General features: G+C 39.1%; 1 protein-coding gene across 1 annotated transcript; it reads right to left on the reverse strand.

Annotated features, from left to right (window-relative positions):
* Nucleotides 1-12,550: 12,550 nt before the first annotated feature.
* LOC133734763 (pleiotropic drug resistance protein 2-like) lies at nt 12,551-19,896 on the reverse strand. Its single transcript, XM_062162373.1, has 20 exons — nt 19,332-19,896; nt 19,075-19,195; nt 18,894-18,982; nt 18,597-18,681; nt 18,166-18,456; nt 17,993-18,083; nt 16,879-17,779; nt 16,593-16,753; nt 16,348-16,451; nt 16,079-16,238; nt 15,915-15,989; nt 15,645-15,763; nt 15,070-15,402; nt 14,632-14,922; nt 14,463-14,546; nt 14,161-14,294; nt 13,827-14,054; nt 13,482-13,653; nt 13,137-13,391; nt 12,551-13,023 (listed from the first exon to the last, which is right to left on the reverse strand). The coding sequence occupies exons 1-20, from the start codon at nt 19,691-19,693 to the stop codon at nt 12,754-12,756; spliced, it is 4,326 nt and encodes a 1,441-aa protein (XP_062018357.1). The 5' UTR covers nt 19,694-19,896; the 3' UTR covers nt 12,551-12,753.
* Between the last annotated feature and the right edge of the window lie 365 nt (nt 19,897-20,261).

Genomic DNA, 20,261 nt, shown 5'->3' on the forward strand with positions numbered 1-20,261 from the left:
TCTGGTGGACTCTAGATTTATATTTTTAGGGTTTATTGCTTGTAAACCCAGGTTACTTCTGACCGCGTCGGGTGGTATCAGAGCGGGTCTTCCCTGTCTCTTTTATTTACCTTTGCAGCAATGGGTGATGAACGTGCTCGAGTTACAAGAGCAGATTTGGATGCCCTTACTGCTCAGATGATTGATCAGTTGACCGCTGCCATGAACGCTCAAATGGCAGAATTTCATGGGTTGTTGGAAGAAAGGAATAACAACAACAACATCAACAAAGGCGGGGAAGGACAACGTGCTAAGGCTCCACATGGTGGTGGAGGTGATGTTGATTATGATTCCAAGGATTTCATAATCAAGGCGGATCTTCCTTACTTTTCCGGTCAAGTGAGCATGGAGGAATTTTTAGATTGTGAGGTTAAGGTGGATAGGTTCTTCACAATTATGGAGGTTCTAGAGATCGAATAAGCAAGTTAAGATGGTGTCTCGAAAGCTTAAGAACACTGCTCCGTATTGGTGGGATTAATACACCTAAAATAGGCATATAAATAAATCCCTGCAATCTCAATGGTTATCGATGGTAGTATAGGAAAGAGGGTGTCTCTCGCAGAGGATTGTGGCTCAACAATTGCAAAACAGACTCTAAAAACTTGAAATAGACACTAGACAAAGATGAAATTAAAAACTATACCTAAACTCAACCAAAAATTATGAAATTGTTTAAGGACATCTGATTTATGTGTCTGGCTCAAACTCTAGTGACTTGTCCAAGTGTAATAGGGTTAGTCTTACAGATATCCTCAAAGATATCATATTCATTGTATGATTCAGTTTCCATGTAAGACTCATATTCTTTGGTTGTAATCCTTTATATAAAAGACCCCTATTATTAATGAAAGCATAGTACATTCTCTCCCAATTTCTGATTTCCTAAAACACGTTAGCCCTAACCCTAAAACCTAATTTCGTAACCTTCAAACCCTAACTTTCACTGCCGCACAACTTGAAGTCCTCGATCCCAGGAGTCCAAAACCTGCGGCGGTACCACCAAAATCGACCGAAAAATCACCGAATCGGCCGGATTAGCCTCGCTTCAGATTGGTTAGCCTCGTTTCGCCTTTCCTGCCGCCCAGCATAGCGCACCCCTGCGCCAGTGTTAGCCTCGCTAGCGCCTTTCTTCTGCCACGTCAGCCTCGCCAGGCCTCGCCTCTGCCCAGCTCTAAGCCTCGCACAGCCTGCGCGCCCCTGCACCGTCAGCTAGCCTTGCTAGCTTCTATCCCCTCAGCTCCCCAGCACTTCGCCCACACCTGCCGGCAGTACATAGCCTCGCCCAGTACACCGCTAGCCTCTCTTCCTTCTGCGAGCATTAGCCTCGTTCTCTGCCTGCACGCTAGCCTCGCTAGCATCTTCTACACGCACGCGCAGGCACACAACACGCATGCACCCAAAGGCGCACAACACCCAACACACGCAAGTAGCCTCAGCGCGCATCAGTAACCTCAGCCAACTAGCGCCGACCTCCAGCAACTTTTTCGGGCCAGATTCCGACGACTTTTCCGGCGACCCTATTTTGAGGAATTTTTTTCTAAAAGTTCCCACTTTCAAGTACTTTTAATTCTTTTCTTTTCTCAGGGACTTTTAACCTCCCTTCTTCTACCCTCCACTGCTTCTTTTGTGGGGAGACTTAAGATGAACTGTGGGGGTTCGTGCTATCTCCAAGCTTGGAGCTTGTTGAGATCTCCAAACTTAGAGTTTGTAGAGAATATACGATCTACCACACACATCATTGTTTCGATCTAATCCAAGATTTCTTGGAACTAAATTTCTTAGGGGCGATTAAGCTTAGAAATTTCTATTGTTTTCGTGATAGCTTTTTTCGCTCTAAAACTAACACTTTTTCTTGTTCTCTTTTAGGATGAGTAACCTGAACAAACTGACTTTGCTCCATTGGGAACAACTGGCTCTAGATATCACAAGTGAGTTCATGATGTCCGCCAGCATCTCAAGGCCCAAGGAGTCCTGGAAACGATTCTTGAGCCTAGCTAGGACGTGCTAACTATTGAGCAAGCTTAAGCTTTGGAAGCAAATAAAGTAGCTTTGGAGGTAAATAAGGTGAAAGCCGTCATCCTAGTGACTCGTCATATGGATGATTCGCTCCAGTACGAGTATCTGAATGAAGAAGACCCCAGAAGGTTGTGGGTCTCACTCGAAGAAAGCTTTGGCAACTTTCTTGACTCCCTGCTTCCTGACTTAGAAGTGAGATGACATAATCTCCGCTTCTGTGATTTCAGGTCAAATCTTGACTACAACTCGGAAGCACTTCTCATTAAATCCTTAATGGAATTATGTGGAAAAGATATCACAGATGCGATGACAATTGAGATGACTCTCTCTACATTCCCCGTCTCTGCTTTGATGGTTGCTAAAAGCAATCGAATCGATGTTACTGCAGGACGAATCACAAGGTTTCATGAGCTAATTGGAGCCATGAATGTCGCTGAAAAGCATGACAACATCCTTGTAAAGAACTATAATTCAAGACCCGTGGGAACAGAGCCTATTCCGGAGTCTAATTATAGTCAACGTGGAAAGAGAGAGGGAGGCAATGCCTCTAGCCATGTTGGTGGCGCCACCAACACTAAGAGCCATCCTTATGACGCTGACAAAGAACCTCAATCAAGGGAGTCAAGGGAATCTGAGCACATAGATGTATGTTCTCGATGTAGAGCATCTGGTCATTGGGCACACATTTGTAGAGCTCGTGAGAGTATTGTCACCGCCTACAAAGTGTATTGTGAAGCAAGAGAAGCTCACTATGTGGAACAAGAAGATCAAGAAGATCTCAAACTAAGGGTTGAAGACTTCAAATCAGGCCAAGATCAAGAGACTGGCATTTTTGAATAAGTTTTTATTTTTCCAAGAGATGTAATAGGCAATTGTCATATGCTTTTGTACTAAATGCCATTGGTTTAGTTTTTCTTCAACTAGGCTCATCCAAAGTGAGTATGATGTCTAAGAAGGTTTTGAGATAAGTGGTACTTAAGCGAGCTTTGCTCCACTGACATCTCTCTACTTACCTGGTCATATTTATTTTGGAGTTACCGAAAGAAGTCAAACGACTACCTTTGTTTTGCAATCGCTAGTTTCGGATTAGATTTTTTTTATGGTTAAGAAACAATGATGTACATCGTTGGCTTATGAATAAAATTTCGAGTTCTTTTCATTATGACTCCATTTTAATTCTAAGCACATTCCTCTGTGACTACGATGGCTGGGCCATCAGGATTAGTTCAAGGACATGGAATGGCCCAAATTCCTCTTGCTAAATGGCACCATGATTACTGTCACAGAAACTCTCTACGCTACTAGGACAAATCGAACTCTATTGAGCTATCCGAGCCAACGGATTCCATGCGGAAACGCATATAAAGAGCGAAAAAGAGTTTCTTTGCAGTTCCTCTAATGACTGCAAAAAAAGGCGCATATTAGAGAAACTTATGTGTCTCTCTAGTGGACTTTATGTCACCATTATTCGAGCTATTAAATCCAATACAGTTATGAGAGAAGATCGCTTGGATTTAGACACATATTGGCTTTGTCACAATAGGATAGGTCATCTTAGTCATGATATGATGATCCATCTACTAAAGACTTCACACGGACATCCATTCTTTCGAGCGAAACGAAGCAAGAATCAAAGGTTAATTCCTGGACAAAGTGTGACTGCCGCCGCTACCTCTGGGGCCGCCTTCCACCGCTAGCCTAGGGCTGGCGCAGTCCATATCCATGACACCATGGATGGCGTCCATCATGATGATGGCACCCCAGGTGATGCTGCAATCACCAACTTTGCTTCCAACAGCGTTTAAGACGCTCAGGCCCAACCAAAATACTCATTGGTTGTTTCTAAGGCCCCTCGCTCGTTCTGCAAAGCCTATTCCTTATGGAAATTAGGACCGAGACCGTCCTAAGCAAAGGATACAAGAATACTCATTATGTTCTTACATAGGATCCGAGGGGATTCTGTAGACTGATTCAACCAACTTGCGGACGTTTAAATATTTCATGATGTTGGTTGACGCGCAAACACGCTGGTCACGTGTTGTGACATTGTCCACTTGTAATGCTGCTTATACTACACTCCTAGCACAGATTATATGGCGACGGGCTCACTCTTTGGATCATCCCATTCAATCAATTCGACTTGACAATGCTAGAGAGTTTACATCGAAGACTTTCGATGATTATTGCATTGGGACTGATGTTGGACATCATATTCCCATGTACACACCCAAATGGTCTCACGAAAACGACTATGATGGTAGCCTGGACATTGGCAATGCGCACCAATCTCCCTATATCCGCTTGGGGTGATGCAATATCTGATGCAACTATGCTAATTCGTCTACAACCCACCGCTACTCAATCAATCTCTGCGTTACAGCCAGTGACTGGGAACAAGTATCTTGTACTTACGCATATTTGAGTGTGCCATTTATGTGCCAATTGCGCCACCGCAGCGTACCATGATGGGTTCTCATAGACGAATGAGAAATACGGTGGCTATGAGACTCCAATAATCGTCCGCCACTTAATTCCCTTGCTAGGCGATCTCTTTACCGCATGTCTTGCAGATTGTCACTTTGATGAGACAGTCTTCCCGTCGTTAGGGGGAGATAAGAGAACAGATGTTCAGCAAGCACGACAAAAATTGTTGTGGTCTGTCCCTACTATGTCTCATCTCAATCTCCGCTAAAGTGACGAAATCACACATATTTGCTACAAATATGCCTGCAAGGATGGGCGTCCCTACAAGAGGACGTAGCGCCACCCTACATGGAGGTAGGCATGGCACAAACTCCATAGAGAGTGGCACTCTGGCTTCACAGGCCATGACCCCAGGTATGATGCATGGGAGGCCCGTCGGTTCGAATGATACTTTGGCACAATTCAATCCTTTGATCATCGACACTCAAAATCCGTCTCATGAGAATGTTCCAAATTAAGGTTATTGTTGAGGGACGCCTCAACTTCAGAACCTATTCCTAAGAATATAGAGCTTTCTAAAAATTACACTAGTATACATGAGACGTGGGATAGAAACTCCATCACTATTTTTGATGTATTCGCGCATTTCATAAAGCATGAGTTTGTTGAGTCTGATGATATCGAACTACGCTCCGTTGATGAATGATGTTGGATCATAATTCATATACATATTTGTGCCCTAAAACATGAAAATTACTTGTTCTAAAGTTCAATTTAATGTTGACTAATCCAATTTCATTATTCCCCTAATCTTGTACGTTTGCTTAACCTTTGTGTTTATTTATATATATTTATTATGCTTTCCTTATCATCCTAGGAAATGATGGAGAAGCATGGAAATGCACTAAAAAGTCAACCTTAGCACATTTTCCACTCTGGCTAGGAGAAAGCGAGCTAGACAAGAAAGGAGGATGGCAGCCTAATCAAAAGAACTCCAAATGAGTTGAAACTTTCCAAATCCATTATAGACATCCTACGGATCATTTCTTATGAATAGTGCAAGAGCTAGTTCGGAGTGGAAGACCTTCAAAATATCGGTCCAAGTTTTTGACTAAAAGATGAAAAAGGCAAAGCAGGACCTGTACGGATTCCGGCTGCATTTCCAGCCAAACCACAGTGAACTAAGTTCTGAAATTTTACCAGAATGATCTACACTTATCAAGGAACATTTGGTATGAAGAAGTTGAAGGCCAATTCCGAAGTCTCGGTGGAGATTCAATTGAAGGAAGCTTCAGAAGCAGAAAACAAAGTCAAAACATGGCAGTTTGGACAGATTTCTTGTGCATTTTTGGAAGGTCTATGATGCTGAAATTATCATGGAGATCCCTAGAAGAATCCTACAAGATTATGGCAAGATTAATCCATCATATTATCTTGTGGATAATAGGCATCCCTTGCACACTTTCTCTCTCATGCTTGTCACCTTGACTTTGGTGAGGCAAAACCACTCCAACACTCTTCATTTTCATGTTTCTCATGGACAACAAAGAGAGCAGCTGCTCCTCTCTTCTCCTTTAGCCATATTTTTCTCCTCTACACACTAAGGTGGTGTTTGTTACACGGGATTGGACTGGATTATCTAGTTTCCCCTTACTACTCCATCACTACCACCACAACTACCATCTTCCACCACCATAAACTCTATCACCACCACCATAAACTCCATCACTACCACTCAAAATTAGCCAAAGAAGCATCGTATCTTCATCACTATTCTATTCATCATCATCCATCCATTCCACCATCAAGGAGGAGTCAAGGAGCATTAAAGGAGGAAAACAAGGGAGGAGCTAGCCATTGATTTATCAAGCTTCAACTAGTTCATTCTTTCCTTTAACTCTTTAAATTACCTTAATGTATGTTATAGATTTGATGCTAATTTGTATGATTATGAGTGAGTAGTTACTTTGTTGGGGCTAGGGTTGAAAGCCCTAGCCAATCTTGTATGGATTGATGCTATAATATGATGTTATGCAATTTTCTTTAACATGCCTACATGCTAGTTCAAGAGTTGAATGCATATGCTTAGACTTTACCACTTTGAGTATGTGTGTTTGCTATGTCATGATATAATGTTTAGAGCTTGGTAACCTTTGAATGTTAAAGCATGAAAGCACACTAGGTGTGCATGTAGGGGTTGTGAATTACAATCACTTAGAGATAAGATTGGTTGGTTTGCATGATTTCTTCATCTCCAAACTTTATGCAGTTAGGGTAATGCACTAGATACCTAACCGGATTTAAATGCATGACTTAAGTAGTTAAGTACTACACCCGAGAGGGGTTGCTTGATATCACAAAAGGAGCATGTCCCTTGTCATACCCGAGAGGGATGCAAGGAGAGAAATTGATTAATTAATTTAGCATCATTCATATAGAAATGCATCAATACTTGCAAGGGAGGTTAGTGGTAGACAATCTAAATTCTAACTTTCATCCATTTGATCACTAGTTTAGTTTAGAGTAATTTAGTTTACATTTGAGCATCTAGTTGTTTTCAATTCAAAACTATCTTCAAAAACCAAAATCAAATCACGACTCCATCTTGCACATACTCACCATGAGCCTAGATTTCCTTGTGAATTTAGGTTTGTGATTGTACATTTGCATATTCTAGCTCTTCTTAGGTTCACACCCTAGCTAGTGAAAGGAATCAAATCCTCGTGGGTTCGACAACCTTTCTTAAATCCATATACTATTACTTGTACCCCTTATACTTGAGGATGACTATTTGGCTAACAAATGATGAATGCCAACGTAAAGAGATTTGGCCTAAATGGAAAAATACGATCCAGGTTGAGTTGGATTCTCTAACGGAAGGTTTTTTGAACTAGTGATGCCAACACCTCCTAACATAAAACATGTTATCTAATGGGTCATCAAACTTAGTTATTCTCTTAACGTTATCATTTCTAACTTAGTTTAGTGTTTTAGGTACTTTTGAGTCTAAAAAGGAAGGTAAGGAGGAAATTGCGCAGAAATGGGAAAAAAATTGAGAAATTATATTTTCCCAATCCTATTAGGAAAAGGAGTCCCTGTTGAAGTAGAAATCCTTAGTCAGTTAGGAGTCAAACTCATGGAAATGACAAAAATGACAAATGACAGAATCCCAATTGGATAAGGAAACCTAATCCTGCCAGGAAAAGGAAACCTAACAAGACTAGGAGTCCCTGTTGAACAAGGAGAACTCGAGAAGATTCCGGAAGGTTCAAGAATATTTCGACATAAGAGTCCTAAATAGATTCAGTCAACTTCGATAGAGTCCTGAGAGCATCTCAGAACGAACTAGATGATGATCCTTATATGGTTGGAAAGCTACGGATGTATAGTTTTCAGAAATTTTTATGGTTCGTCAATATCAATTTTCTAGAAGAAGTTATGGCTGATTTAGTACACAAAGGTCAATCTGCAAGTGAATCTGTTTTGCGCAAATAAGGAGAGTTTTTGACGTGAATATCTTTTGGATGAGTTTGGGAAGGTCTTCACTCCATATTTGATTTGATTTTGAGGATATATTGCAGCCATGATGACGTGGATTGATGAGAAAATTCAAGAGGAAATCTACATCAACACAGAGAAGGAAATTGAATCAAATTTGAAGGAGGAGATCTAGGGTTAACATCTAAAGCTTCCTCTATACACTCACCAATGTTGGACGTCCTACAGACCTTACTTCACCCTATTCATACCATCTCTCTCCCTCCATATACTTCCATCCATTCCACAAACTTTGAAAAATCATCAAAACCCATAATCAAATTCGTAATTCCTCCCCTTTATTCTCTAAATTTCACCTCTCTCCATTGTTCAAGCATTGAAGCCATGAAGCATCTCCACATCCTTGCCGTAGTCATCATCAACGTCTTCCATCCTCTTGAAGTCTTTCTTGCTTTCTTGAAGCTCTTCAAAAGTGTAACCATGTCCTTTTCTATTTTGTTTTTGGTTTCTTTGCCTTGTAACATTAAAAAAAATTTCAGTAGCGTTCTAAGTTTTTGTTTTAAATGGATGTTTCGAAAATATATGAGAATAAAGAGTATGTTTTGATATTTAGTTTTCAATAGCCTTGAAGCATGAAAACGTTTTAGGATTTTCATATTGTTAATTGCGATTTCATGATATGTTTGTTGATTTTGTGCTTCAATCCCATCTTATATGTGTTTATCTTAGTTGGTTCGAGACAATTAGGATTTACATATAATTGATTCCAGATTAAGATATGCTAGCGTTCTAGGTCTTATGCTAAGTGGAAAACCTATAGTTCCTTAGGTAAATCAAAAATGAGCTTTGCATGATAAGATTAGCGTTCTAACTTGTTGTCTTTGCTTAAATTGATCAAACTTCCATATGTGCTTAATGCATTGATTGTGTTCTTGTTAGTGATTAGCTACCACTAGTAATTGCATGCTTAATAGGCTTAACTATGGTGCGTTCATCTAGTAAATTTAACTAAGGGAAGTAATAAAGACTTTGTATGCGTTCATCTCTGTTTTTGATTGATATCTTTCATCTACATATTTTGATTCGTGATTTATGATTTGATATTCTGTTTTCGTGTTAATGGTTGATAACTACATCTTATATCTTTTTCGTCCCCTACTTCTACCTTGTGTTAGGGTTGGAGCTGTAACCGAGAGAAATTACAAGAGAAACGAAAGAAGAAAAAGGAAATTAAACAACTCTTATATTCAAGATGAGAATAAGGGTTACATTTCTAGGTTTATATATCCCAACTGATAAGGACACGTGTCCAGCATGTAGCGGTCAACACTATTAAACCCTAATGCATGTGATTAACACATAAACCTAACTTAACGATAATTAACTACTCACGTGCACAGCACACGCTGATTACTAACTTCTCCTAGTCCCAGCAGGACAACTATTTAAAGGCAATTTCATAACACCTTGATTCATGGTTTGATTGATCATTTAGATTAAATAGTTAGATTAGAATACAAATTCTTATAAATTCCCCCTTATCTTGTAATTTTCATAAATATATATATATATATATATATATATATATATATATATACTTTGTTTTATTTTTGTTTTATACTTTGTGAATAATACTAATTTGTTTAACGTTTTTGACAGGAAGTATACCCCAATCCCCGGCTTAGAACGATATGTCCTTACTTATTCTATACTACTTTGAGCACTCATTTTGAGTGTACCACACCTGTTTTTGCAGTTGTTTGTGTAGTCGGTCTCCCACTTATCGTAACCAGCATACTGCACTCTCAACATGGCTTTATCTATAAATCTCATTCTGTCTTCAGGAGGAGAGCATTAGAAAAGGATTGTTCACAGCTGTTCGAACTCGAATATGGGCAAGTCATAGTCAAACATGTCTCGAAAGTGACATAGCTCCAGATAAGTGCAAGTTGATAAATTCAATTCTTGATCTCGACTACATCCAAGTAATGCGGGCAGTAAATCTCGAACTTGCATCCTATAAGTTGGCATGTCTGGGCCTTCAAGAGGTAGAATCCTGGTACAGTTGTCAACCATCTCTATATTATCCAGAGTCAAGCGACCATTCTTCTTGTTTGCCCGCTCAAATCGGGAGATCTGGCTAATCAAATCCCTATAAAGGAAAAGATACACTATTAAATGCAAGTTAAAAAATGAGAGGTCCTCAACTAGAAAACTAAGTACAGTTCTTGAGATTAGTTTGCAGGAAATCAGTTTTGAGTCTAACCTGATTATTATCTTATGAAGTATGGAAAACTCATCTCTAATCCATGCTCGGTCATTCTCCACAATAAACCTCAATTTTCTCCACCAACATATGTTCTTAATGAAAACCATATGGTTATATATATCAACAGGGTTCTCACTCTCATTCCAAACTTCCTTGCTGGGAGTGGAAGGGGGTCATTTGATCCCTACATATATAATAAATGCACAAACATTAAGAGCGCAAAAACACATGTCCAGTAAAAAGTCAAATGCACACTTTTTGTACTATGTTGGAGTGTGTGAGATAGACCAAGTAGATGCATAGTTTAGAGTTTAGACATACATTGCCAGAAGATTGATGAAGAAGAGGTTTGGGATCTTGATCTTTCTGTTTTCCTCCATTATTTTTCTTTTTCTTCTGTTTCTACGCCTTTTGTTCCTGAACGATTTTCTTCCCTCCTTGCTTGCTGCTGCTTCCTAAATTTGATTGCATCTCCCCTTCAATATCATTCATCGATCAGCGACTCAATGTTCCTTGCATCTTCTTTGGGGAGACACTCAATCTTCTGAAACAAATGTGATTGTGTTAATCAAGTATGTACATAGGTGTATTGTGAGCATGCAGAAAGTAACAATTCATGTTTATAGGACTGCTTGGTACTTACTATTACTTGATGTTTTGATTTCTTTCGCAACTGTGTTTTACGACCTTGCTCCAATACTCTAATAATACGCGTGAGTCTTTGATCACTGTTGTAATTTTTCTTACGCTAGCTCCAGCTCATCCTGGATTAATTATGGATTATAAAAAATTAAAAAAACGTGTAGGCAATAGATTGTGGAATGTTTTGCAAGAACTTAAAAGGTACCTCAGACACAGCAGAGAAACAAAAAGTTGTACATAACATCTCGGCTGTTCTATCCTTTACCATAATCTTCTGCTCAATGTCAGCGATGCAAGCTTCAAATAACTCGGGCTTTTCAAGGGCGTGACTTGTCAATGCAAGCTCCAACAGCTCCTTTGGTTTTGTTTCCATCTCTTGGAAGAACATTGTTGCTATAACTTTCTGCACATATACGATAGTAAGTGCCTCTGTTTTTTTATATCAATTGACTATGTAAGTTTAATAAGTGCCTTCACTAAAAGTGTATGACGAGTCGTACTTTGGAATATGCTCGCTCATAAATTACATAATTATTTGGAATATTAATAATGTATCGATTGAACTAAATTTGATCTTATGCTATATGTTTCTTTAACTATGAGGCCCGTTCTAGAGAGAACATCTTCAAATTCAAAATTTGAATACTTTCACTAGTATTCACTATTATGTAACATCATTTAACGATTTCAACTATTGAGTTAGGTTACATAATTCGACTATGATCTCCGTGTGTAATATAAACGCACTTCGTGATTATAATAAATTTTTAACTCGGTGATTTTGATATTATTTTGTATTATGAGATTGGAGGATAGTTTAGGTAGCTTTGAGTGGTGTATTTAATAAAATGATAAAATAAGAAATCAAATGAAAGGTGTACTGAGTAAGAGATGTGTATTAAGTATTTAGAGATTGTATGAATAAAATTTCTCATTTAGTTTCATCTGTTTTGAAGTTGCACTAGCAAGGAGTCACAGGTGTGTGGTAACATTGCAGTTCTACTACTTTTTGAATAATTTTTTTAGCAAGTCTTTCAGGTGTGGCGTTTTGATAGATTAGTTCTTCGTTTTGGATATCAAAATAGCTTAGGGCTAGTTTGGGATTGCTGCGACTTTTTTAAAAAACTGCTGCTGCTGTGTTGTGAGAATAATCAACTGTGAATTAAAACAGTTTCGTGTTTGATAAATAATATTTTTAAAAGTGCTGTCAGTACATAAAACAACTGCAGAGTGTGTTTTAATCCACAGCAGCTTCTAAAAGCAACCTCTAGGCTGCTTCTAAAATCTGCTGCCAGTGACCTATAACTTTTAATTAAAGCTGCTTTTTATTTATTTACCAAACACAATAAAATCTAAAATTTTGAACAAAAGCTAATTTTTTTAAAAGCGAAGCAATCCCAAACGGGGCCTTAGTTTTGCTACCTACATATGTGGATGGGAGGGAATAAAGGAAGGAAGAAAGGACGACCCAAAGAAATATAAAGGACAGGGAAGAAGGTGATGACTGATAAGCTACCATAATCAACAATTTCCAGGGAAGAAGGTGATGACTGATAAGCTACCATAATCAACAATTTCCTGCCTTTTAGTTTATTCTAGGTGTTCTTCAATGTGGTATCATCACTGCCAAACTTGAAGAGAGCATAACTATAGTATTTCATCTTAAGAGGAATGATGACAAACTTTATTTATTAAAATTTTCAAGAATAAAAATAGCTATACAGAAGTAAAATGAAAAAGGTAACCAAACCAATCAAAACTACACAAAAAGAGAGGGCATAGTTTTGTCTCTCTAACTTAAACTAAAATGTTTTACACTCAACTATCTATTTCACATTTTGAAGGTAAACTGCTGCACAGTGCGCTTATCTCCTTTGGAAGTTGAGGAACTTGATGCCATAGGCAAAGACAAAGAAGAAGAGAAGGACCCAACCAACATGAGCAATGACAACAGGGATCATGAAGTCATAGTCATAACCTAAATAATCCTTGACGAATTTGTTAATTGCTACTTTATCCCCAGTCGGCATATCGATTTCAGCTGTCATGTCCCCAACTTGAGATCCGAAGATACCATAGATGGTCCAAGCAACTGGAGAACCCCAGTAGTACCACCTCCACCAGATGGGGATGAGCTGCAATATGGAGCATCAAGCGTTAAAAAGATGATTTCCTTGGACAAATAGATGCAGTACGAGAATATTGGATGAGTGTAATGTATAAAAAATAGTTGAACTGCAAGACATACCGGTCTAGGGATGAGGAAACCAGAGAACAAGTTCCAGAAACTCAGGAAGAAAGACATAACAATTGCAGCAATTTGATGGCCAGGAGTTAGGGCAACCACCATCATTCCGTACATTGAGAAGTAGGTAAAGCACATGAAAATGAAGTAGTAGAAGTAGAAAAACTTCTCCACCTTCCAAGTGTACCCGATCATGGAATACAGAATACAGGAATATATAAAGGTTTGGATTGCAACATAAATTGTCTCAATAGCCACCTATAACACGAAAACATGAATCAGTAAACAAGGAGATGAGACTTCAACACTGTACCAAAAAGTAACCCAGTGTAACTTCCAATATCTTACCTGAGCAAATGCGTAAGGCAACTCTGAATACATTCCCGCTGCTCTTTCACGGTAGAAAACTGTTCTCTCAACTGCAACCACGGATTGCACAGCAGAAGCATTGCTAGCTCCAAGGAAAAGAACAGCAGCATAGGTAGCTCCCAAAAGATTAATCAAGTCCTGTTGTTTGTGGCTGTTGACATATAATATGCAGTTTCACAATGTAAGTGATTGGAGGAAGCATGCAGCTAGAGCACAAACTCAAAATGATTAAAAATAAAAAAGAATAATACATATTATATATATATATATATATATATATATATATATATATATATATATATTTTATGAAGTTCTTAAACTTACATCTGGTCTCCCTTGCTCCAGAAAATAACACCAAATAATCCACCAATGCAAATCGTCATGAAAAACCTAATGGCATTGTATCGTGAGTTTCTCCAGTATGACCAGTGTTGTTTCCAGAAGCAAGCCTTGCATTGAGTTAGATAGCTTTGTGAGTATTGGGTGGGGAAGTAAAGATCCTTAGAGCCAGGCTCCGGTGTGCTTAGCTCCTTGATCAGTTCCTGAGTTCTCCTGAGCGAGTGAAAACAAAAATGGTGAGAAAACTTATTACAAAGTACAAACAGACAAATGGGTGGAAATAACAGAATAGAAAAGGAAATAGTTACATGCCACTTACCTATAGAGATCAGAGTTCACGTATACTTCTGCAAAGTCAATGTCAAGTTGAGCTTCCATTGCTGAAGAGCTGACCTCTAACATCCAGGTAGCAGGATTATAACCATCTTTGATCTTGGCAACCCCTGGTATAGCCTGCAAAATGTTTTAGATATTGGTCAAACTTGTAACTACAAAGATGTATGTTGCAATATTATTATTTTAATGTTTCTATAAATTCTCTCATTGAAGTTCTGCCTCAAACATGGTTTTTTGGAATTCACTGGAAAGGAAATTGAATATTAAAGTACAGTATAAACCTACCTCAAAATATTCAACAAGCTTGTGAGATTGGCGACCTAGAGGTCCAGCATAAGTCACTTGTCCTCCTCTTTTCATTAAGAAAAGCTGCAAGGGAAAATGAAGAAATATGAAACATGGCACTTGAGATAGTGATCTCTGTTACAGATAACAGATTTGAAATAAATCATACCTCATCAAAAGCTTCAAAAATGTCAATGCTAGGTTGATGAATCGTGCAGACAACAGTTCGTCCTGTATCCACAGTGTTTCTTACAGTACGCATAACAATGGCAGCTGCTCTAGCATCAAGACCTGAAGTTGGCTCATCCATGAAGATGATAGAAGGATTTGCAACCAATTCCACAGCAATGGTGAGCCTTTTCCTTTGCTCAGTTGAAAGTCCATCAACTCCTGGAAGTCCAACTAAAGCATTCCTTAATGGATGAAGCTCGACCAAGTCCATAACCTCATCAACAAACATCTAATAACAGAAAAAACAACAAACAAAAAAATCAGTCAACCACAGTATCCACCTCCTTTATAGGTAAAAAGATAGTTGTAGATGGATTTCATTGCCTACAACCTGCGTTTATATGTTGCAATTGCTATAAGATTGAAGTGGTCATACCTTTCGTGTATCTGTCTTGACATCTTTAGCAAGACGCAGCCATGCAGAGTATAGGAGAGATTCATAAACAGTAATAAATGGAGAATGAATGTCATTCTGCTCACAGTAACCGCTGACCCGAGCAAATGTCTCTTGGTTCTTTGGGTAACCCGAGATGGTAATGCTTCCTTCAATGTACCCCCCTGTCTTTCTTCCAGCCAAGACATCCATCAAGGTGGTCTTTCCAGCACCACTAACACCAACTAATGCAGTCAAAACACCTGGCCTAAATGCACCACTAATATCTCTCAGTAGTTGCAGTCTGGTCTCTTCAATCCCTTGGGTTTTCATTTCCTGGTAAGGACACAAAAGGTGTTACTAAGGAAGCAAGGAAGATTGTCATAGACCATGACATGTGTTTGCCTTGGCATCATATGATTGGGGTGATAATTCTTAACTACAACTTTTGAAAAAGAAAAAAATATGCATTTAAGGGAATATTGTTTTCTTTAAAGACAATGATATATACCGTCTCATTATCTCATAAATACTTTTCTAACTAAAAACTCAAAGGAAAAAGAAGCCAAGTTACTTACAGCAGGCATATCCACATAGTAATTCACATGGTTGAAAGCAAGTGAAAGGGGCTGGAAAGGCAAGACCATTCCTCTTTTGGCTTGACCTCCTTGAGCATTTCTCACTTGCATGTCAATACCTGTAATCGTTCACAATATGTTAAGACTTCAGGACGTAACATCTGTGCAGTAGAATTTGTACTTCACCAAATCTTTAGCAACATGCTGTCTTGCAGAAGTAGAACACTCCCAAGTTAAGATCACAGAAACAAACAGAACAATCCATGTTACCTTCAGGATTGGATCGTCGCTTCCTGTTGCTTTCAGCGTCATCATTCTCAATCAAAGTTTTAGTTTCACCGAGAGCTGAAATTGATATAGAAAGAAAACAATGATCAGCATCTGATCCATTTACCATAACAATGACCAATGGCATCTGAAAATTATCCACTTACGATCTAAGAAGGTCAAGCATGCGATGAAAAGAACATTAAACAGAAGAGAAAACGCGAAGAGTGCTGCGACACAAATCCAATACCAATACTCTTCAGTATAGAGGCCTCTTTGCTTGAGAAGTAGCTTTCCTACTGTGGGTTGACTTGCGTTGACGAGAGGCTGAGCAAAGAGATTAAAAATTTCATTAGTCAACTCAACCTATATAGAAGACTTCAAAAATTAATACTAATGTAAAGCAAGGTTTCAATTGACATTTAGGAGAACTTACAGCACTCCATCTTTTGTCCAGAAATTCATTGATAGCAATTGCATTCTGTCCGTACATCATAGGTGAAACATAGTAGCCCCATATCATCCATGATTCAATGTCATCTGCACATAAAGATTGAATATTTTAATACATATGAAGGGATCTAACAGGCTATGAGTTGAATAACTTAAAAGTCAATACAGTTCTTAATCAAACTATTATGCATTAGCATATATTGAGCATAAAAGAGAAGGATTTCTAACCTTTAGCAACAATGAAACCTCCTAGGACAAACACCATTAGCAAAGTAAAGGAACCAATTGTGCCTGAAACAACCTCTGATCTCCCAAGAGCAGCAATGAAACGGAAGAGGGAGAGTGCCATCTGATGTATACCGAAGAAAGCCAAGAACTGTTTAAAGAACCTAAAAAACATATTGGACATGTGTTAGATCACCAAATAACTAGGTTGCTTTGTGTTTTATCATTTCTTTACCATCACCAATATGAAGTGTCCAAGAACGGATATCACTGATAAACTGAAGCTTACCTACTGGCTGCAGGGGCAAATCCGATGGTGTAGTACGTAAAAATGATCCATATGCCAGATTCCAACAGTGAAATTGGAATTCTGGTTAGCCAAATCGGCAAGCCAAAAGCCCAGCCAGGGTAGAACAAGGCATCTCTTTGTTTAAAGTACACAGGAAGCCTGAAACCTGTCATTGCAAGCTCTGCCATTCCGTTAAACATGACATTAATGAGACTGAAAAACAGAGCTCCCCAAAATTTGGCAGAATCTTCTACTGTCCCAGCTTTCATTTCCGTTCTTAAGAATACAGTCAAAGCAATTGTAGCCATGATTGTGATCTGGGTAGTTTTGAAGATGTACACAAAAGAGTTACGCTTCATCAGCAGCCATTCCCTTGACATACATGCCTTGAAGAGCTCCATGTTGGATATTCCATACTTTTCTTTCACCAAAGCAGCAGGATGTGTAGTTCTTTTATCATAAGGAACTCTTAGTTCCTCCACAAGCCGTTGACCAACATGGAAAGAGGTGAAAGCCCTTACGAAATCAGGTACGGAGACATATCTGTAAGGTTGGTTCTTCTTATACCAGTACTGTTCTTGATCCTTCTTTGAGGTCACTTCTTGCAAGAAGTCAGCAACACCCTTTCTATCTGGGCATTTGAATCCCATATGTTCAAAAAACTCAAGAACACTCTCACGTGGGCCTTGGTAGACAATTTGACCCTCAGAAATAAGAATAATGTCATCAAAAAGGTCATACGTCTCAGGTGCAGGCTGCAAGAGAGAGATGACCATTGATACATCCATAATATGAACCATCTGTCTCATAAACTTGACAATCTGAAAGGTAGTGGAACTGTCCAGTCCTGTTGATATTTCATCCATGAAAAATGCTTTTGCTGGTCCAACCAACATTTCTCCTGCATTCAGAAAAAACACCAACAATCTAAAATTTAGGGAAAACGTCTGCGCATTAACATTATTCCTAAATTGATAGTAAACTCTTAAGTAAAACATGCAAAATTAACATGGTCAGTATCTTACTCTCATTCAAGGCCAAATAGAAAGCATAACATCATGAAACCCAATGTTGTTTTATGTAATAACTAATAATATGGCATATAGTCACATACCCGTAGTTACACGCTTCTTTTGCCCTCCAGAGATACCCCTTCTCATGTCGTCACCCACCATAATATCAGCACAGATATCTAGTCCAAGTATCTGTCAAAAGAATTAAACATGTTAGGCTTGCACGGTAACAATAAAAGAACAAGAATACAACCTTAAGAGTCAATCAACACACCTTTAGAACATAATCTGTGATCAAACTGGTTTCCTGGCCCGACATAGATGTGGCTTTCATGAATGCATCGATTTCAGGATCAGGTTTGATACCTGAATCTTTCTCCCTTCTAGACAACTCTACCAGCATATCATACCTGGTTCCAACTCCGAGGCAACGTCCGGAGAAATCCATTGTTTCACGAACTGTCATCTCACCATAATGAAGATCATGCTGACTAATGTAAGCGGAAGTTCTCTGAGGTACAAACTCCTTAAATTCATGGCCACAGTAGGTAACAGTCCCACTTACCTGTTTATAATCCCAACTAGTCAATACGTATGAAAAATTAAACATGTACACTAAAATTCCCTAAAGTGTTTATAACATTCCTAATAGAATACACACGAACTGCATGATAAAAAGGTACGGAAAAAAAGTAGATGACAAACCCTTAGATCTTTATCGAGTTTGCCAGCAAGAGCTTTTAGCAGTGTCGTTTTTCCTGAAGAAGGAGGTCCAAGAAGAAGCGTAACCCTGATGACAAACAACAGAACAAGCTCAGGAACAAAGTTCAGAGACAAAACTATACTTCAATACAATATTCTCATCTACTTTTTAAAGGCATACTGAGTTTAGTTCACAATTAATGTCAGGCAAATTCATTCTGTTGAGTTTTATTCATGCAAGCATATTACTACTAATTCCAGTCCAGCAAAGAAAATAGATCTGGGAATTCAGAAGCATACCTTGATGGTTTCACAATACCGCTCACATCTTGGAGTATCTTAACAACTCTTTTCTTCGACGGTGAGAGTCCAACCAATCCAATTAATGCCTATATTCACACATGTATAGAAACTTTAGAAAACTATGAACTCAAACGGATTAACTTTTCTAGTCAACGTATTAGACTTTCGAAAATAATACCTCTAGTGCGTTCAAAGTAGAGTTGAGTAGAGTTGGAAGAGCTCTTGTGCCGACATATGCATCTCCCTCAATCTCTAAGTTCTGGAATCGAACCTCCACTTTCGGAACCTCAATACCAACCCTGTTTCCAAATAAGTAAAACAATTAAGTAACAAAAAAATTCCAGATTCAAAATCTCATTCGTACTAGTGGAAACAAACCACCAGAAATGAATGAATCAAACAAAAGAGAAGAGAAAGAAGAGAAGCAAAGCAAACCTATCGTTTCTGGCTCTGAGTCTCTGCAAGAACTTCTCGTTATCGTCCTCAACAACCTTGAGTATGCTCTCCATCAACTGCTTCTTATCCTGAGCGCCAAGATTGGCCACATCAACTGTGTCATGCATAATCCTACCATTGCTCATCACCTGAGTCAACATCCCCCTCCTCATCCTATCGTAAGTCGGCAACCGCTCGATGGCGGCCCACTTGAGCTCCTCCTCCTCATCCACCGCCTGCTGCCTCCCGCTCCTCTGAAACACGTCCGGCGCGTTCCACATTTCCCGCACACTCGTCGACCGCCAGCTCCTCCGGCTACTCGACTGCCTCATCAGGTCTTCTCCGGCCATTGCAGCCGCCATTTTTACCTCCTCCCGATCACACCTCTCTTAAAAGTCAAACTCCAAAACTTCTAACGATCCAAAACTTCAACTCAATCACGACGTACGATCCAATATTTGACTTTTTTTGTCCCTGTCCTCAAATTTCTTCACTCTGTTTACTTTGCTTTGGTGAAGAATGAGAAATTGTGAGAGAGGGAAGAAGAGAGAGGAAGATATTTGTGTGAGGAGCTTTGGTTCAGCCTTATATAGACTGAGGACGAAGTAGAAGAAAAAAAAAATATAGGAGGGAGTAAACAAATAAGAGAAAAAATGATTCTGCCATCTCTCTCCATCTGTTTTTTGTTTTACTTTCCGAAATTTTGTTTTTTCTTCCAAAAAAAAAAAGTGTGCGTTGGACGGTCGTTGGTCAAATTGGGACTACTTCTTCATTTTACGCGGATCAACGTGGAGACGCAACCGACGAAGGCCCCGCACCTTTATTATAAGTGTGAAGGCGACCCCACCGTCGATTATTGTCGGGATGTTGATCGGACGGCTGGTAATTGTGGTGTATGGTGATTGGGTATGGGTGTATTATACTGGAGGG

The sequence above is a fragment of the Rosa rugosa genome, chromosome 2, assembly GCF_958449725.1.
Source record: "Rosa rugosa chromosome 2, drRosRugo1.1, whole genome shotgun sequence".
In the NCBI taxonomy this organism is placed as follows: Eukaryota; Viridiplantae; Streptophyta; class Magnoliopsida; order Rosales; family Rosaceae; genus Rosa; species Rosa rugosa.